Source organism: Amblyomma mixtum, chromosome 8 (assembly GCF_055824585.1).
Source record: "Amblyomma mixtum isolate Tamu chromosome 8, ASM5582458v1, whole genome shotgun sequence".
NCBI lineage: Eukaryota > Metazoa > Arthropoda > Arachnida > Ixodida > Ixodidae > Amblyomma > Amblyomma mixtum.
The window spans coordinates 60,763,299-60,783,275 of NC_143019.1; the positions used below are offsets into that span (position 1 = coordinate 60,763,299).

General features: G+C 47.0%; 1 protein-coding gene across 1 annotated transcript in view; it reads left to right on the top strand.

Moving 5' to 3' along the window:
* Window positions 1-5,317: 5,317 nt before the first annotated feature.
* LOC149332707 (retinol dehydrogenase 13-like) overlaps window positions 5,318-19,977 on the top strand; it is a 31,919-nt gene continuing 17,259 nt past the window's right edge. Inside the window, exon 1 of the mRNA XM_089555847.1 lies at window positions 5,318-5,420. Coding sequence (XP_089411973.1) covers window positions 5,395-5,420 — 26 coding nt within the window. The 5' untranslated portion in view covers window positions 5,318-5,394. The remainder of the gene's footprint in view (window positions 5,421-19,977) is intronic.

The following is a 19,977-nucleotide window of genomic DNA, read 5'->3' on the forward strand; positions in this document are numbered from 1 at the left end:
GTAAATTGCGCCATTTGCCTACTGGTCAACTTGAAAACGTTTACCAACTTCTCAAAAAATGTTTGCACGCACCATCAGTGTGCTCAGTCTCAAAGTAGGTGCAATTCAGAACATTTCGCGCTAGTCTGAGTTTTTTTTTGTTTCAAAGCTTGCTTTTTAGTTAGCTGAAACATTCTGTGCAGGTGTATTTTCCTCTGTGCTCAAGTTTCACCGAGGTTCGGGAGGTAGTGTCCGAAAGGGTTTGGAGTGAGATGCACAGCGCCATATTTTTGGATCTGGTTTGCTGTAGCTACGTAAAAACCACCGAAAGATGGAATAAACTTGGAGAAAAAGAATGTGACTTGTGTTCGTCTCTGAGGAGTGCTGCAAAAAAGAAAAAAAAATCACTGGGCAGTTATGACACTGCAACTTCAGCGACATCAAGCTTGGTCGAACGCTCGGCTTTCATTTGCTTCTGGCGCCTCCCTGTCTCCGCTTGGTGAGCGCGGATAGCAGTATCTTGCCGCTGGCGTTTCGCCATGGTTCACGCAACACGGATTTTGGGATCATGCCTTTTCACCTTAATAGCTTGCAATAGGGTGCAAGAAGGGACAGAACGAAGAATCACATACAACATGTACGGAGCGGAGCGCAACTACCAACTAATTTCGTAGAAGGCAGCTCTACATTTGTACAGGCAAGGGGAGTCGTAAAGAACTAAATGCGTAGTTCATGTCAGCATTGCACTGCCAAGTGTGCATCCAAATATCATCACGTCAAAACTGATACAAAAACCTCAGCACAACTAGCAAGAAGAATTGATGATTTATGAGGCGAACAATGAAAGTAGGCGACTAAAACATAGCAAAAGCAGTGTCAAGAAGTAAACAAAAAAAGCTGGTCAACGTGTTAAATCTACTCGAAGCAAAAGCAGTGTCAAGAAAAGCAAATGTCAAAACAACTGTCAAAACCAAAAAACGGCCAGTCAACGGTAAAAAGGCGAAGCATGGTGGTGTTCAAGATACTCGAAGCTTTATAGTCTAGGCCAACTGAAGAAACAGCCACGGACTTTCCGAGGTAATGCAAACATAGGTACAGCAAAATCACACGTACGTGTCTATCTGAGAATTATCTTGGTAATATTAGATAACAAAGTATGCATCTTGTTAGGAATGAACAAACTCGCCCAAACAAAAGTATTAATTGAACTTAGTAGCTTGCGGCCACTGCTCAGTCCTTTCATCGCTGCCAGCGAGGCTGCCTTGAATACAAAGAAGCTCGCACTCGCAGCTTGACACTAGCGCAGGCGCCTCGCCTTCTCGCCTTCTCTCGCATCTTGCTCCACTGCGAGCCTTCCTTTTAGAGCGAAAGCTCTACTCCTCCCGTACAAAGCTGAAGGTCATCTGGCTATGAAATTTGACCTTGAAACCAGGAGAGGAGGCTTGCCTCTGACGTCATGCCACGTTACTCGCCACGCCTCGCCACAGGTGCGCGCGTTGAGCCTATGGCTGTCGCTCGCCTCGCAACTATCGAATCACGTGACTCGCTGCGCCTCAGAGCCGACGGCACCCCCGCAACTGCCGGAAATCGCGTGACGCGCCGTTCGCTATATAAAACCGTGTGGATGAGCAACGTGCTTGAACATTATATAATGCTTCGACGATGTATCGTCGCCGTCCAAGCCAAACCATTGATGTGCAGTAAAGTTTAATTAGATCTAAACCATAAGTCAAACATGCTTAACACAGCTTTCGCTCATCTTACTATGTTCGGCTGGGTTGAACCACAGCTATTTTTTTCTTCTGCTTTCTAGACGATCATCTTTAAATCATTACTCTATTAATCTTCCATTGATGAACATCACAAGAAAGAGAACATCCCATATATTCCTTGGTTTCGGAGGCTGTTCTTCCGTCATGTAACCTCTTGAATGTGTATCATCTGTGTGAGAGCAACTTAGTAGAATTCGAGCAAAATGGTGGTTTGAGCTAGTTGGTACATCTTCAAAATTTCACCAGCGCTGCGACTAGGAACAAGAACAGAGAAGGAAGCGCTTGTCCTTGTCTTCCTTCTCTGTTCTTGTTCCTAGTCGCAGCGCTGGTGAAATTTTAATAGAATTCAGGCACTCAGCCTCAAACGCCACTATCAGTTAGTTCATGTATTAGCAAAAAAAAAAAAAAGCAGTGAAAAACGAGACACAGAACCAGAAGGCGCTCATCTTTCTCTTCATCTTGCCTTCCGCCCCATTCTCTCGCTGTCATCCGGCAGAGAGTGCAGCCTCTTCTGCGGTTCAGGGAAATTCTGGACGACTATTGCGAACGCCATCGGTTTTTCCCGGTCCCTGCTAAGGGCCTGAGTAAAGCCGATGAGCGAACTCTGAGGCGCCTGCAGACCAACACTCTGTTGTGCCCTGCAATAGCGAAACATTTCGACCCCAAAATTGATGGGCGCTGCCCTCACTGTGGGGAAGTATCCGATACCTTCCACATGGTTTGGGCCAGTCAGAAGAATCCTTCCCTTCCCCCTTAATCCTTCCCCTTCCCGAGAGGCATGGGAGGCAGCCCTGCTCAATTGCTCGGGGCTGGAGTCGGGCTGCTCGGGGCTGCTCGAGGCCGCTACTCGGGGCGCGAGTAGCGGCCTCGTCCAGCGGGGTCCCGGACTAAGGACTCCACCTATGTAAAGGGCCATTTTTGGCCTGCAAACTCTCCTTTAGTTCATTAAAAAGTTGTCACCACCACCGGAAGAAAAAAAAACGAGTCGTACCAGCTAACCTTTGCACAATTCTTTGCAGGGAAACGCTGCAAAGCATTTAGCTCGGTGTTGTTCACCAAGTAGACGTCTGCGCATATGACGTTCAAGGATCCTATTGTGGGCGTTTTTCAGTAGTCTCGTCGAAGTGCTTTGCCTCATTCTCCCATATATTTAGCCTCGCCCCTCTTGCGAGGCTAAAGTGCCTTCTTATACGCGATATCTGCCTCGTTGCTCGAGGTTATGAAGCCGCTTCAGTCGGAGAAGAATCTCGTGTACGTGATACGTCCTTTCCTTGCTGCAAAGTTTGTCACCCCGCTAGAGAAGTGGAATAACCCATCAGCAGAAAGCCACTGAAGTGTGGACAGTCTAGTGGATATGATATATAAGGACTTAAGAATGTATGCCGTGCAGAATTCTTACAGCATCCTACACGGTGCTCAGAAAAGTTGCCGAAGCTCACAGGTGACTCCCAGATTGACGTACAATTTGTTCACCCTTGCGAAAAACGGCGTTTGCAGAGAAATTTGAACTCTACAAATATACCTATACAGACTCGTATTGCGGATGAACTAACTTGCCGCCATATTGCTTCGTGCTGTCACCATCGCTCCGCTTTTTTGGAAACTGTATGCGTGCGGCTAACCCGTATTGCCTTGACTGTCTTTGACATCTGAAGTGCTAAACAGCATGCTAACAAAAACAAATCAAGGCCAATAAGCCTACTTTACTACCACCAACTGTGCATAGGGCGCGTACCAGTTGCGTAAGAAAATTGAGGCTCTTGCTTTTATCGTCCATTTTTTAAACTTTAGATCATTTTTTCGCTGATCATTACCGCTGTTCGCGTTTGCACCGTACAACTAGCCGAGAAACGGTGATTCCCCAAAACAAAATAAGCGCACAGAAAAACATCCTGTTTTTTGCGAGAAACGTCGGGAAGTCCGCGGCCTAGCATATAACACCATACCTCTCTTTTTTTCCTCTGCCTCATTAAAGCTACAAAGGGCTGTTGCAGTTTAAGCTAGCATCAGATACTCAGAGGCAGAATGCACAATGTCCTTGGGCATAAAATGAGCATCCCAGCACATGGGAATTTTAGTATAGAGTACGCAGTCTCACACAAGGGTATAGCGCACATTGAAAATACCGTACTTGTAGTGCACATGTTGCAAATGCTATTTCAAATCCAACCTTAACGTAAGCACGCGTTACGTACGCAATTTCTGGAGTTCTGCGTGCGTGGCTCACGCGTAAGCCAAAATATCGTTTCCTACAAGGCGGCGCGCTTCGAAGCAGGACCCCTCGCTTAGGAGTGAATTCGTAGCTGTTACTGCGTTTTTCAGTAGGTTCGTGTCCGTATAATGGGGCATCCAACTTCTGCTTCATATAATGCGGCCTGCAAGAAAAACGTAATAGCGACACATTTTCTTTATTTTTTATTAAGAGTGATGATTCTGCCGCTGCTAGGCCTGGTAAGGAGCGTCGGTTTGTTGGCACAAGTGGTTCCCGCTCGAAAAACCAGGTGGCGCCACTATTTTCAAGCATCCAATCTAATTTAATCCAATATCGTTGCTTCTCCACTTGCTTACGTTGAACTAAAAGTGCGTATGCGACTAACAGCGTAACGTCCGACAAAATGCTACCGTAAAGCTGTATATGAATAACACCATCGGCGGGGCTAGTTGGTTGCGATCCATATGTATCAGCAGCGCGAACACAAAAAACAGGAAGGAGGTGAAGATAGTACAGAGCGCTGAACAGCAACTCAATAAAGCCGTCCGCACATACGCCACAGTCATTTTGGAAGGTCACCACACCGTGTATATCGATCCCGTCACGAACACATTCTATGAAGGTATCCTGAGGAATGGAATAAAACAGGTCCTTGATATCAATGGAGAAGCCACTGAACGACTTTGTTCTGTTTTCTTGCAGGAATCTGACAACTCCTTCGGTGTTTGTTGCAAGAAAGGGGTCATTGACTGAAAGTCACTTGAGGTTGCTTTGAAGAAACCTGGCGACTTCTTTTTGACAGGTCAACTTTTCAGACACAGTCATACGCAAAGGGCATCCAGTCTTGTGCATCTTCGCGGTAAAGAACATTTCCAGACAGCCAGTCCTTTTTCCTTGTATTGTACGTGAAAGCTTCTCTAAATTCAGTCGTTGGCATAGCTTCTCTGCATTACTTCTTAGTTTTGATTCGGATGTTCTGCATTCTATCTTCTCCTCCTTCCTGTTTTTTTGTGTTCGCGCTGCTGATACATATAAAGCTGGCGCGTTGGGACCGATGGCGATGGAAATTCGCCGGCGAGGATTTTTGCCAGTGAAGTCAATGTCCATGGTGGAGCTTCGAGGACTGTCCCTCAAGGCCACTGACACTTCTCCACGGAACTTTTTTGTTTGCGGAAGGCAGCCGGCGACTGCGGAGGAGTGGGAACGCATCACCTGTCATTCGCGCTCACCCGCCACTCGAGTCCGTCGCTCTTTCTTCGGCCGAGACAAACGCGGAACGGCTGCCTTCTTTTCGCAGCGCGGCCAAGGTAAGCGGAGGAGGAGGAGGAGGATGCGTTCCCATTTCAGGCCGGGCGTACGCGCTTTCGGACGGGGAGTTGGCGCGGCGGGCGATCGGCAACGGTTCGTCCGTAGTGGTGCACCTCTCCTTCCATGTCGACTTCGCAGCAGCGGATAACGTGAGCCACAGAGATTCGTTATATCCGTATGTTTGGAACAGCAGTAGTGATGCAAAACTATCGATAGTACTATCGATACTATCGATACTTGAGGCACTATCGAACTATCGATAGTCTTTTTATCATCGATAGTACTACCGATCGCGCTATATGGATAGTATTATCGATAGTTAGTACTATCGATAGTACTTTCGATAGTTCTGTTGATAGTACTATCGATAGCCGTGTCGATACTACTTGTTATATATAGCACTATCGATTCTATAAAATCAACTACGCGTACCCACTGCATCCTAAACTTGGCTTCCTGAGTGTGTGGTATGGAGGTGATGGTGTGAGTAACGACAGGACTCGCCCGTTTTCGCGCCGTACGCAATAGTCTATACTACGCAATAGTAGTATCGATATACTATCGATACTACTATCGATAATACCTTCGATGGTCTATCGATAGTAGCACTATCGATAGCTTTTTTTACACTATCGATAGATTAAAAAAAACTATCGATACTATCGATAGTCAATTTTCCGATAGTTTTGCATCACTAAACAGCAGTCATCTGAGTACGCATGTTTCGAACCTTCACATTGAAGGTAAAGGCCCGGAGTTGAAACAGAAACCAAGTAAATCAGGTCAGCACTAATAGTAGTTTTCTTTTAGGAAAAAGTCCCTAAGCGTTGGTGTGTCGCTGCACCGAAGTGGCAGTAAGCAGTGTTTCGGTTGTTTCAGGATATTCGTTCGGTAAATCTGGTATCAGAAATCTGTTTCTGATGGTCATATGTTACGCGGGAACGTGGAGTTGGTATTAAATCATGCCGCAATTTATACGGACCGGGTTTCGCATGATCGTACTAACTACGTCATTCACCGCTCTTTCTCTGGAACAAACTTCCGGAAAACAATGCATCAGTTAAGAGCCACGGTGAATTTATTCGCAAACTGGCCTTTTTTTGAACTGCGAAACATTTGCCGCATTGCTTGTTTTTATTCGTGTTTACCATTGTTTTTATTCATGCGTTGTATTCTACCCCCCCCCCCCCCCCCTTCCTATGTAATGCCGCCTGAGGCCTTTAGGTTCTCCGAATAAATAAATAAGTAAATGAATGAATAATTGAATGAATGAATGAATAAATAAATACACAAATAAGTAAATAAATAAATAAATAAACAAATAAATAAATAAACATATCCTGTTTGAAATGTTTTATCTGTTCGGTACTGGCGCAAAGTTTCCCGGATCAATTGGTATGTATACAATTTGTGGATGGGCAATATTTTTAAAATCAGGTGTAGCGTATTCTTGAAGTTCCAAATTTCCTATTGCTCGCTCGCTACATGTACAACATTCTTGGACAAAAATTCTGAATATTGCAAAACTGTAAGGCGCTGGTATAGAAATAGCGATGGTAATAGTCCATTCTTCTGATATGTAGCAAAATCTTTCTTATATAGTGTTTCCATCACTCGCATCGAGCTGTTAAGACTGTCATAGGAAACTAATAGGGAATGCTTTCGACGATAGCAAGAACATTAATGGGAAAAAAATTTAAGCCTGCCGACGGGAAAACTGCGGATATATAGACTGTTATAGCGAAATCTATCAATATATAAAAAAATGCGCTCATAAACACTTTGCCGTTCAGAAATGCTTTTGTCCAGAATTTCTTGGGCAAGTCTTTGCAAAGAAAAAAAAAGACAATCCAAGTTAATCTTAGTCGTTGTGTACCATACTGAAAAAACAGTAACAAAAACGTGAATGTAAGAGCGCATAGTAGATTTGTCGCTTCACCCGGGACGAGACATGACATTTTATTTAAAATTCAAGTTTTCCGCGATCTCCATGAAGCGCACCAACGTAAGGCATCCATGAAAGGTTTTCTTTAAATATTACCCCCAAAAATATAACTGATGAGGATCGTTCGATGGTAACGTTCTGAAGTTAGCAGGCGGGTGGGTTCCTCCCGGCCTGAAGAGTAATTAGTTTTGGTGGTGTTTAATTGAAGCCTGGTCAAATGGTTTTGGGGAATCCCCCAAGGTGGAGTAGATTTGTAATAAGGGAGTAATTACTCATTGACATCCACCCGAGCGCAGCCATACGGCTACAAAGGAAAGCTATACAGCTTTCTCAGAAACTTCGTAGTTAAAGAAAATTCATCCTGGTCCGGGGTTCGAACCCGGAACCACCGCTGCACCGGAGCAGTCGCCCTACCAACTGAGCTAAATAGGACGTCAAGCTTATGGTAGGGCGAGAGCGAATTGATTAATAACTCGATGTGGGATCAGTGTTGGTCAAGCCTATTTGAATGAAGCCATGAGACCAGCCCCAAACAAGCAACCATTCGTCAGCCTGATGAAACACCTCTACTAAGTCAGCACCTGAGAAGAACAAATTCGTGTCGTCTGCATATAACATAAACTTTGTGTAATTTCTTATATTCACAATATAGTTAACGTATAATAAAAATAATGTCGATCCAAGTAATGATCATTGCGGCACGCTGTTTTACAAATCTTCTGTCAGATTCTGCGTCATTTATGCGTGTGAACTGAGCTCTAGAGGTTAAATCGCTTTTTTTATTAATGACCTTGTTTGCACGAATTCCGTACAATGGCTACTTCCTTGAAAGCACGTCGTACTGGAACCAGTCGTAAGCCTTTCTAAAATTCAGAAATATGCCCAGTGTGAATATTTTCCTCTGAGTGTTTTCGAATATGTCGTCTTTTACTTAGAAAACAGCAATTTCAGACCACTTAGTTTTCTGAACCCGAAATATTCACCTGCTATAGTATTATTTATTGTCAGAGAGCCAAAAAGTTTTTTATGTATAATATTTTCCGCTATCTTCACAAACGCAGGAAGCGCAGAGATTGTTCGGCAATTATTCATGTCGTTACCGGAACCACCCTTGCGTATCACAGTCACACGACCTAGCTTCATTGTGTCTGGAAACCTTGCGGTCGAAAGAATAAAGTTGATAATATGCATAAGGAGAATGCTAACTACTTCTGCAACGACTTTTAACGGTCTGGATTGAATTAGCTCCACAGGCGTAATCGTTTTGTAGAGCCAAAATGGCGTCCAGTATTTAGTACTGATCAGTAGGCGATGTAAAGACAGTATTTTGACAGCGTGTTTTGACAACATGTTCACTTGGTATTTTAGCGGGGTTATTTGTGGACTCACCCACGGTAATTAAATGTTGTTTGAAGAGGTTTGCAACTTGTGCTTTGGTGAGCTTGTTTTGCACATGTCTAGGACGGCTTGGCACACTAGACCCGAATTTCTCAAAATTTTTAGAAAACTTATTTATCTTCCATGCTCTCTTTACTTTTTTTTAATATCAGCAGTTAATTTATTTCTCACCTTCTTAAATAACCGGAGATCGCCTTCACTTGATGTATATGAAAATTTCGGGAAAAGATTGTTGCGGTGTTTAATATTTTTGTCATATAACTCATGTGACATGCAAGTTTTTCTTGTGTTCTTAAGAGATTATCCGAAAGCATACATTGTGCGTAGATACAAAACACACCAAGAAAGCATTTTAGGCACTGTTAGAGTACTTTTTCTTTATCATAATACTCACGTTCTGCTACGTAATGAGTTCTTTAAACTTTAACCCGTTTCGTTCCCGCTGCCGCGGTGGCTCAGTGGTTATGGTGCTCGGCTGCTGACCCGAAAGACGCGGTTTCGATCCCGGCCGCGGCGGTTGAATTTCGATGGAGGCGAAATTCTAGAGGCCCGTGTGCTGTGCGATGTCAGCGTATGTTGAAGAACCCCAGGTGGTCGAAATTTCCGGAGCCCTCCACTACGGCGTCTCTCGTAGCCTTAGTCGCTTTGGGACGTTAAACCCCATAAACCAAACCAATCCGAGCAGACTCTTATCAGAATTCATTCTTGTGAAACATGTTTTTGTTTGGAAGGTATCAGACAGTAAATTGGCAAATTATCAGTAAGATAATTTTGCAGGTAATATGGACAAAAAAGTAAATAGACGAAGAAAGTTTTAAAGTTTTATTGCAGCGTACCATAGCTCGACACGCAGAAAATGACGAGCGCGAAAATGGCGGTTTGCAATGGTTAGCGTCTACGGATAGAGCAAACTCATAAAATGCGAGCCAGGAAATATGTTCGAGTATTCTGTTTTGGTGCACATTTCTAGAAACTCTATACAATTTTCTCTGCCATCCATATATAGTGTCTTACAGACAGAATAAGGAAGAAAAAACCAGAGGAGAGCAAAATGTTTTTTCTAAGCCTATATACTTTCTCGAAGTTTTCATTAGCTCTAAGCTGACTGAGAGAAACAGCTGCGGTCCTCTGTGACACATATGTCGACGTTGTACCTAAGACGATGCCTTGCGCAGCGCCCTGAGCGAAACTGCGGAGCTTTGCGCAACACACGCCTCCGTTGTTCGCTCAACAAACGCCCACTTTGGAGCCCTGGCCGCCGTAATGGCAGGAAACGCGCCTTCTGCATCTATTTCGTGCTTCCCGTAAAGCCTTTGAGGTTGCGCGCAAGGTTGCCAAGATGTACAATGGGAAACAACAGAGAAGAGTACGAAGGCTCCTGCATTGTTTTCCGAGTTGGCAACGTATAAAGGCGATATAACAACCTAAATCGTCTTCGTCAAATTTCTTGTTTGTTAATTTCCTCGCCGAAACCTGGTTTCCCTGTCCTATTTTTCTGGCTTTCACACTTCTCGGCTCGAGCAAGCGTACCGCAGTGAAGGCGTGCACGAAAAGGTCAGGAAATGAATATACACGAGAAAAAATTGGCATTGGTTTAGCTATCCCTCACAAAAATTTCTTTAGACAGCCTATAGACTTTCTATAGACCCTCTATAGACAAACCCTAGCCAACAGTCTATAGGCAATACAAACCCTAAAAGAGTCTGTCGACAATCTATAGATTGATTGCCCTACACTTCTAGTACACTTTTGTCCACAGACAGTCTATAGACTATGAATAGACAAAAAGAAATATCTATAAGGCAACAGTCTATAAGAACTGCATAGAATGTCTATAGACAAAAGTCTACTAAAATGTATGGCCATCAATCTATAGATTGTCTATAGACTGTCTATAGGCTTTCTATTGCCTTTAGACTGCTCTCTAGAGGGTTTGTCCATAGACTATGAATAGACAAAAATATCTACAAGAAGGCAACAGTCTATAAGAAGTTTACAGGCTGTCCATAGCTCATTTTTATGAGGGTGGTTAAATCTGGAGGATTGCGAAAGCAACGAGGAGAGAGAGAGAGGCGATGGAGAGCGCGCGGCAGCGGCGGCGGCCCCGGCACGCCAGCTACGCACCGCTACTGCGCATGCGCAACTGGAGAGCGCGGCGGCGGCACCTCTGAATCACCCGCGCAGCGACGGCGGCGGCGCGCCAGCTGTGTGCCGTGTGACGTCACTGCTCCTTGCGCATGCGCAGTATGGCCTTGCCTCAGCTCCGCGAAATGTCTCGGCGATTCGCGTAGTGTTGCTTTCGCAACAAAAACATCACAGAAACTGAACCTGTAATTGTGCACAACAGCAACTATATTTTACGCTGTACGTCTACACTGAAGAGAGACAGGAAAAAATTTTGCGCTCCTGTTCATTTCTAGTGCGAGAGCATTATACGATGCCCATGAAAGCGCAAATTGTCGGCGGAGGCGTTGGCATCTGTGTTCAGAAGCCTCCACCTGCCAATCGGGGCAGGTGGTGTTAAGGAGGATTTCCCTCCTTCACCTTGTAGGGGAGAGGAGGAGAGGCCGGACTAAGAATTACTAAACAAAAACGAATGAAAGAAGCAATTACGAATAGAAATAGAATAAGAATAAAAGAAGAAGAAAAGAGTGGAACAGAATCAAAATTCGAATAGAATCAAAATTGAAGTAGAATCGCAATTGGAAGATATTTAGAATTGCAATAGATTACTGGGTGAAAGACAATAGAAGCAGGATTGGAAAAGATTGGCATTTTCTCCGCATCAGTCCAATGCGCACTTTCCATAAGGCCGCTCTGCGCATGCGCTCCTCTTCTTCTCGAGCTCCACTGGTTGAAAATGAAACCGCCTGCTCCTACTGCGAATGCGCAGTTCACGTTGATGACAGGCGCATGGGACAGATGGCGGCAGCTGTCAAGCGCACACGCTATAGTAGGATACAACTTAAAGAAACAGCAGTTGCTAACACTGGGCCGCTGTACACGGCGTCCTGTATTGCTCCGCTGGCCAATGGCAACTGTAAGTGAAATCAGCTCTTCAATGTTTGACTATATCAAACAATCCATGTATCAAAATTCCAGAGCTCATAATTTTTTTCTTGCGCTAAGCTTCTTGTTTACGTAACAGGAGACGTTTAAGCAGTGAACTACTTTTTTGTCGTGGAGGAATTCTGTGCGCGGAGGCTGAATGTGGCCGGAGTTGCAGCCGACTATAGCCACTTAACAGGCACAGGTGGCTCCTTGTGGAAGCAGATTGCGCTTGCTTCTCTCACCTGAGTTCGTATTCAGTCAGTAGCAGACGAATTTGTGCCACTTCCGATAGGGTATAATAGCTTGTGAAAAAGTCTTATTGATCGCCCCCTAACCTTTTTTTTTCTATTTCTGCTTGGTCTTTATGGGTCTGTAACTTATTGTTTGGTTTGTGGTTTATGGGGGTTTGACGTCCCAAAGCGACTCGGGATTGTACTCCTTGGCAGCCGCGCGTGTCACATTCGTGTTTGACCTGGCAGTGACACGGCGTACGCCTGAGACTAAATTCGGAATGAGGGAGCGGCAGCGAAAACCAGTTGCAGCGGCCCTGCCTGCCTATGCACTCCTCGCCGCCGCATTCACAGCGCTCAGTTTTGGGCTGGGGAACAACGGCCGCGAAGAAGGCGCCTTTCATGCTTTTTTGTCCATTGCTTTTCTTTCCAGTTCTTTTCACTTTTTCGTGTGTATTTTAGCTCTTCTTCAATCCGCGCATAACTGCTTGCTTGTGTGCTAGCCTCACTGTGTAAAGAACCCAAGTTTAAATAGCCGACTGTTTAATGAACCGCACTGTTTAAATAACTGTTTAAATAGCTCGCACTCCTTGAATACCATCTCTTCAAACGAGTGACTGAAGAAGGGACAGTGTAAATAATAAAGTTTCCTTTCCAGGCAACCAGAATGAATATCTGATCTCGGCCCATAGCTATCTTGAGCAGGGGCCATTGTTCTGAGTTGTGGGAGGAGGCCTCGAAGACCATCGACAGCTCATCAGTTTACGAGGGTCTTGAAGGCAGCTCTTATTCTCCGCAAATATTTACCACGCGTTTTCTTCCTCCTGTTGAGACGCGGGCTCTCAGTTGCCGTCGGGACGCGGGTCCGCTGTCGCCGACTAGCCGGAGCAATGAAGAGACGGGAGGTTAAGGAGCAGCGTGAAAAAAAAGGTGTATGTATTTACATATTTGCAAGTAGCGAGAAGCACGATACATGGCACGATGTATCTCAACAGGAAAAAGACACAGACACAGGAGACGGGAGCCCTTAAATAGAGTCGGCACAGACTCCCGCCCCTTTTCGTCCAATCAGGAGCGTGATGTTGGCTGATTGGCCGGCAAGGCTTGAACGCCAACCCGGGTAGCGTTCGCGTAGCTGTCCGGCCCGAACGCACAACGCGTTCCACGATGACGACGCGCAGGCTCGGAGAGACGCCGGCTTGGACGCCGTCCTTGGGGAGCGTCTCTGTAGCTCACCGGCCGAACGCGCAACACTGGGAGCGTTCCGGTGGTAGAAATTCACGGTCACAACAGCTCGCCCCCGCCCGGAAAATCGTGCACGAAGGGAAGAGGTCCGCAGCCACTTCGCGAAGTGCCGAGGTCGGGGCTTAGTCTTTGTCCGCCGGCCGTCATCGGGTCGCCAACCGGTCTCTTCAGGTCTGGAAGGGAGGTGGTCTGGACCGGACACAACAGCAGCCAGCAAATGCCCTTCCATCTCCCCAGAGATATGCCAGGCTTCTATCCTACCAATAATTTCGCTGACAGGCGACAGGTTCAATCGCGAGTGCACTGTCGCATCACAGGCGCTTTTCTTCGCGAGTTGAAAAAAAAAAAAGAAACAGAAGATTACAAAACAGCAAAAAAAGTAACAGCCCGTCCAAATCCCTTCCATTCCTTTCCCTTTTCAGAAGCATCGGCTTAAGCCATCTGCGTTGGCGTTTGCCTTTCCTTTTTTGTACTGAACCTCGAAGCTGAATTGCTGCAGAGCAAGGCTCCAGCGCAGGAGGCGACCATTTTTGCCCGACATGCGTTCTAGCCAGGTTAGAGGACAGTGGTCAGTTTGTACGATGAACTTCGTACGAGACACGTAGCAGGCAAGTTTTTCTATCGCCCACGCCAGGCACGCGCATTCCTTTTCAGAAGCGCTGTATGCTTCTTCCCTGGCAGTGAGCTTCCTGCTTACATAAAGAATTGGGTGTTCATTCCATTATCATCTGTCTGGCAAAGCACAGCACCCATTCTTCTGTTGCTCTCGTCACACTGGATTATGAACTGTTTTGTATAATCTGTTTTGTATAACAGGGAATCCTTCATCAGGGCTTCCTTTAGAGTGAGAAAGGACTCTTCTTTCGCGGGGTTCCAGGCGACGCGCTCTGGTTCACTTTTGCGCAAAGCATCAGTGAGGGCGCTAGCGGTGTCCGAGTACCGCGGTATGTATTGCCGGTAGTACCCTACAAGACCGAGAAAGGCTCTCACATCACCCTTTTTTTTCGGTGGAGGGCACGTTGAAATGGCGAGCAGCTTTACCTCAGAGCTACGCATGTCTGTCTCCCTGCGATTGTCTCTCCATTTTCTACGGGAGGAACAAGACGAGAACGATTTGCTTTCTCTTGCTGTCTTGTCCCTTTCCTTACGCCTTGCGCGCCAGACTCGACTTTCCATTTCGCGTGCGTAACGCTTCCGGTGGAACCGTCCTTTCTTTTTCTTTGTTCGTGGTGGCAAGTGACACCTTTCAGAAGTGTTTAATTTCTTGCGCACCCTTCCTTTTCGCTCGGTGTGAGGTTCGCACCTATTCGGTCTTTTGATTTTGCGTCTACTAAATGGAGCTATCTTAGCTCGGGGCTTTCTATCGCGATACCTATGCTTGTCCTGATAGCGACAAAACAACAGCCCCTTTCTTTTTAGCAGCGTGACACTCTTCAGCCGCGCCCTGCGCGGTCGCAGACCGACAGTAGCTTTAGCAAAACCGAAGGTCTTAAGTGCGCGTTGACCCCTGCGAGCTGCAGACGCCGCGCAACAATGATTCGTACCGCCCTCGGCCGCGCGTCTCCGACACCTGAGCAGCACTTTAAAAGTTGAATGCGAAGGGGGAAAGATCGAATACGAAAAAAATTCCTGGGTGCCTTCCTTTCTCAGTTCCTGAACACCCTTCCTTTCCTTTTTTTCCCAGGCGCGCGTTCTGCTGCGTTCTTTCACGCGGTGGCAGTGCGCGCTTGTTTGTGGCCCACTGCGCGTTCCACTCCTCGTGCAAAAACTTCTGCAGTTTCGCCGCAATGGGGCAGGTGGCTTTCGCTTTCTTTGAACCCGTCTAGTCAGTTTGGCCTGCGTGCGGTACCTATAGCATCTGGAGTGCCGTGGTGAAAGTCTTGCATGATTACATTGTTGACGTGCCTTCACCCTTATGACGTTTTTGGCCCGTCCTTTGTACTTTCTCTGTGGACTACCCCTTCGCTTGGCTCTCCATGCGCGCAGCCGCTTTCCGGAAACTGCCCTAGCTGTTCTTTTTTGCACACCTCCCTTTATCGTGGTGCCTTCACCCTTCACATCTGCTTTTTGGCTCAACGCCGAGCCGCCTTTCCCATCTGAATTTGAACTATCGGCTCGCGCTTTCGAAAAGTCACTGCACGTCGTAGCCACAAATTGTCCCGACTGCACTTTACTTTCCGCTGAGTCCAGCAACCTGCTCTCCTGGGGATTGCTATCCGACCGCATGAAACTAACCTCCTGGCCCGCAACTGTATCTGAACCACACTCTTTGGTTAATGTTGCGTTCTGGCCTGGCGTTTCAGCGACGCACTCAGGTGACTGACGGTCACTCTGATTATAGCAAAGCGTCTCCAATAATTGGCTACTGTTGCTCACCAGCCGCATCGAAGGAGCGTCTCCTTTGAATCCTTCACTGCGCTGGCCTGTGAGCTCACTACTCTCTTCCTGAGAGATAACAACTGACTCACTGTTAAAAGCAACATCTGCTTCTGGGCTTAAACCTTCCCTGCCGTTACTTCCCTGAGCAACGGTTGTGTCCTCAGCTGACCAAGCGGGGTTCCTAGGCTGGTCGCTGACACACAGATGGGAGCGCTGCCCCCTTTTATCACTTCGGACTTTAGCGTCCGCCTCTCCTTTTGGACGGTCGTCCCCTTTTACTGCTCCGGCATTCTTAAAAACTGGATTCGCGCCTGTTTCGTCTGCTCTATGCCTAGCGGGGTACCGTTGCTTGTACCTGTTGCTTGTACCACGACTTTCAAGCAACACGCGGCGTGACGCATACTCTTCCGCGAGTTCAGCAGCCTTCTCAACAGTGTTTACCTCGGCCCTGTCGAGAATCCACCAACGCATTCGATCCGGAATTGTGTCATAAAACTGCTCTAGACACATGCATTCCATGATCTTCCCTGCGTCCGCGTGAACGCCTGCGCTCTTTAACCATTCCACTAAGTTTGTTTTCAAGTTATAACCAAACTCGAGGTAAGATTCTTCTTTAGACTTAGTGGCGTTTCTGAAACGCTGTCGACAAGCCTCGGCAGACAGGCGGTACTTCTTTAGGAGGCTTGCCTTCACGGTCTCATAGTCCTCCGATTCTTCCGCACTCAGTCTCCCGATCGCGTCCGCTACCTTACACGGCAACAGGCTCAATAGTTGCTGTGGCCACCCATCTTTCCCAAGATTGTTTTTTTGGCATGTCCTTTCAAAGTTCACCAAAAAAATACCAATGTCCTCGCCTAGCTGGAAGGGTTGCATGAAATCTTTAATTATGATTGTTTCCCTTCCTCCTGGGCTGGGGGATGGTGGCTGAGCGACGCCGGCTTCGGCTCTTTTCGACTCCGCGTCCAGTTTCCTTTGATCAATTTCCTGCTGTCCGCATGCTAACTCGAGCTCCTTCTCTCTAAGCTGAAGCTCGCGATCGCGTTGCTTCTGTTCCAGCTCGCGCTGTTCCTTCTCAGCTGCTTTCCTTTCCTTAATCAATTCCCATGTCTCGATAAGCTCTTCATCGTCCGCTCCGCAAGAAATTATTGCCTCTATGATTTGCGGTTTCCGCATGGCCTTCCCAAGCTCAACCCCTAATTCTTTGCTGATCAAAATTAGATCCGGCTTTTGCAAAGATTTCAGGTCCATGATGCGCTCAGACAGTCGACCGGTCCCCTATCTCTTCTTAGCAATGCGTACAACAATCAGTACTCAGAGCACTGCCAAAGAAAGCCTGCCAGCATTGACGCTAAATTCAAAAGCCTGGCAAAATACCCCAGGGAAGAAAGGTCGGACACTCACAGAGCCACGATCATGGGGTCCACCAACGTGGGAGCTCTTGCAACTGCGAACGCTGCTAGGCGATGCGAAGAGCTGACTTCGATCCCAGCGCTGCCATCCAGTTGTTGAGACGCGGGCTCTCAGTTGCCGTCGGGACGCGGGTCCGCTGTCGCCGACTAGCCGGAGCAATGAAGAGACGGGAGGTTAAGGAGCAGCGTGAAAAAAAAGGTGTATGTATTTACATATTTGCAAGTAGCGAGAAGCACGATACATGGCACGATGTATCTCAACAGGAAAAAGACACAGACACAGGAGACGGGAGCCCTTAAATAGAGTCGGCACAGACTCCCGCCCCTTTTCGTCCAATCAGGAGCGTGATGTTGGCTGATTGGCCGGCAAGGCTTGAACGCCAACCCGGGTAGCGTTCGCGTAGCTGTCCGGCCCGAACGCACAACGCGTTCCACGATGACGACGCGCAGGCTCGGAGAGACGCCGGCTTGGACGCCGTCCTTGGGGAGCGTCTCTGTAGCTCACCGGCCGAACGCGCAACACTGGGAGCGTTCCGGTGGTAGAAATTCACGGTCACAACACTCCTCCTCTTTCCCCTTTCTATGCCCCTGGTTAAGGTGCTAGTGGTTAAGGCGCTCTTCTACCGATCCGGAGTACCCGGGTTCGAACCCGACCGCGGCGGCCGCGTTTCGATGGAGGCGGAACGCAAAAGGCGTCCATGTGCTGTGCGATGTCAGTACACGTTAAAGATCCCCAGGTGGTCGAAATCATTCCGGAGACCTAAAGGAACCAGTGTAGACAGCTAAATCCATTCGTAGCAAAGCAATGCTAAAGAAACACACATAAGGCGATTCCAGTCAAAGGGTAATCAAGACGCATGACAAAGTGCACCAGGACAGATGTAGTGAGAGTTATTACAATGGTTACTGAAAATAGGCAGCAAACGGCGAAGCCATCTGGGCTACCTGCGTTAACTAACGGCGGCTGTTGTTTGAAAGCGAAGGACAAGGCCGACCTGTTCGCTGCGAGCGCGTGGCATCGTTATGGTAATGATTAATTGCGTACTGCGTCATGCCGGCATTGACTATGCAGTACAGCTAACTTCGACGTTCATGCACGCAGTGGTTGAGGCAAGGCTGTCTCAGCACTCACTGATCTCACTCTCTGTGGTCAGTACTCTTTCGCTCTGCGCAAGCTTCACAGAAAAAAATAAATTCAGCATAGACATTTAAGGCTGCTAATGTGTTGGATTGAGAAAGCATTACTGTCCCTTGGTGCACTGACACCAACCACCACACACATCACCTCCCCCCCCCCCTCCCCCCCTCCACACACATACATATACACGCGCGTATTACACCATCTGGAACGCTGTACCACAGTTTTGACACTGAACAGACAGTGTTCCTTTCCTCACAATCAATTTTTATTTCTCAATGTAGACTAAACTACAGGGTGTGTCCTGAAAGTAATGAGACAAGTCGCGACGTGACGCGCGCATGCACTAAATTGGGAAAGCGCTTTTGGGGGAAGGAGGGGGAGCCTTCAGCTTCACAATGCGACGAGCTTTGTTGGCTGCGAGCAGGCAAAGCGAGTGGACGTCTTCGAGCCTGTTCCCATGTTTCGTCGCTGCGTCGAGGAAACCATGAAGCCAAAGCTGGAACAGCGCTGCGCCATGAAGCTTTGCAATAAACTGAGTAAGTCACCTTCTGAGTCATTCGACGTGATCAAGACAGCATGTGGGAACGATGCGATGTCCAGGTCTGGTGTTCTAATGGCACAAAGCATTTACAAACGGCCGTGAAGACTTTCACGACGGACAACGGTCCGGGCGCCCTTCGATGACGGTTACGGACGGTAATGTTCACTGTGTGGTCTTGACCGTCTTCACGGCTATTTGTAAATGCTTTGTACCATTGGAACCCTTGCGACCTGTGCACTGCATCATTCCCACATGCTGTCAAATGTCTCGGTAGGTGATTTACTCAGTTTATTGCAAAGCTCCACCGCGTAGCGCTTTTCAGCGTTCGCTCCGTGGTTTCCTCGACGCAGCGACGAAACAGGTGTACACGTTCGAACACGTCCACTCGCTTGACCTGCTCGAAGCCAACTGAGGTCTTTGCATTGTGAAGCTGAAGGCTCCCCCCTCCTTCCCCCAAAAGCGGTTTCCCGATCTGGCGCATGCACGCGCCACGCCACGAATTACTTTCAGGACAGACCCTGTATGAACTCCAGACACTATGAAATTCCTGTAAGCTGCATAGCTTTCCTGTGTAGCTGTGTGGCTACGCTTGCGTAGACAACCCGACCTCTATAAAATGGCGTCATAGGGCTCTATATAAGTCATCTTATAAATCATCGATTAATTATCCGGAAGATTTAACGCTACTGCTTCCGAGGGCACGCAACGTCACTTGGCAATATCGCCGAGAAACAGTTACCGTAAATGGCTTCGTATAAAAAATTCTCCCTGTTCGCTGCGGCGTTCCGTAAGGCAGTATACTCGGACCATTCCTCTTTAATCTTTATATTAATGACAATCTATGCATTTCCTCTAGCAAAGTTTCTTGTACACGCAGAATATACGAGCGTGTTCCGGGCAGGTGAAAATTGCAATAGTTTAACAGAAACAGACGTAGTAAATTGCATGGTGACACATCCAGACGACTGGAGACAAATAATGCTTTGAAAAATAATGTTAGCAAAACAAAAGCAGTAATTTTTGAAGCCAAGAATGAGCTACTCATTTTGACAAAAAAATACATGTTTTAGATTATGAACGCTGGAAAAAGTACCATAATTCAAAGCCATGAGCGTTGCGTTTAACCAGCAGATGTCCTGGGGCGATCACGTGTATCACGTTATTTTATCGCAAATAACTGGTCTCCTTTATCGCAGCCGTGAACTCTTACCATCTCGTGTTGTGTTGTAAGTTTATTACTCTTTACTCCATTCTCGCCTTTGCTACTGCAGCTTTATCTGTACAACACACGAAAATCGGAATTCCTTGTACTACAAAAGAAAGCTTTACGGACAATAAAGAAGCTGTCTAGGTTATATCCCACGCAG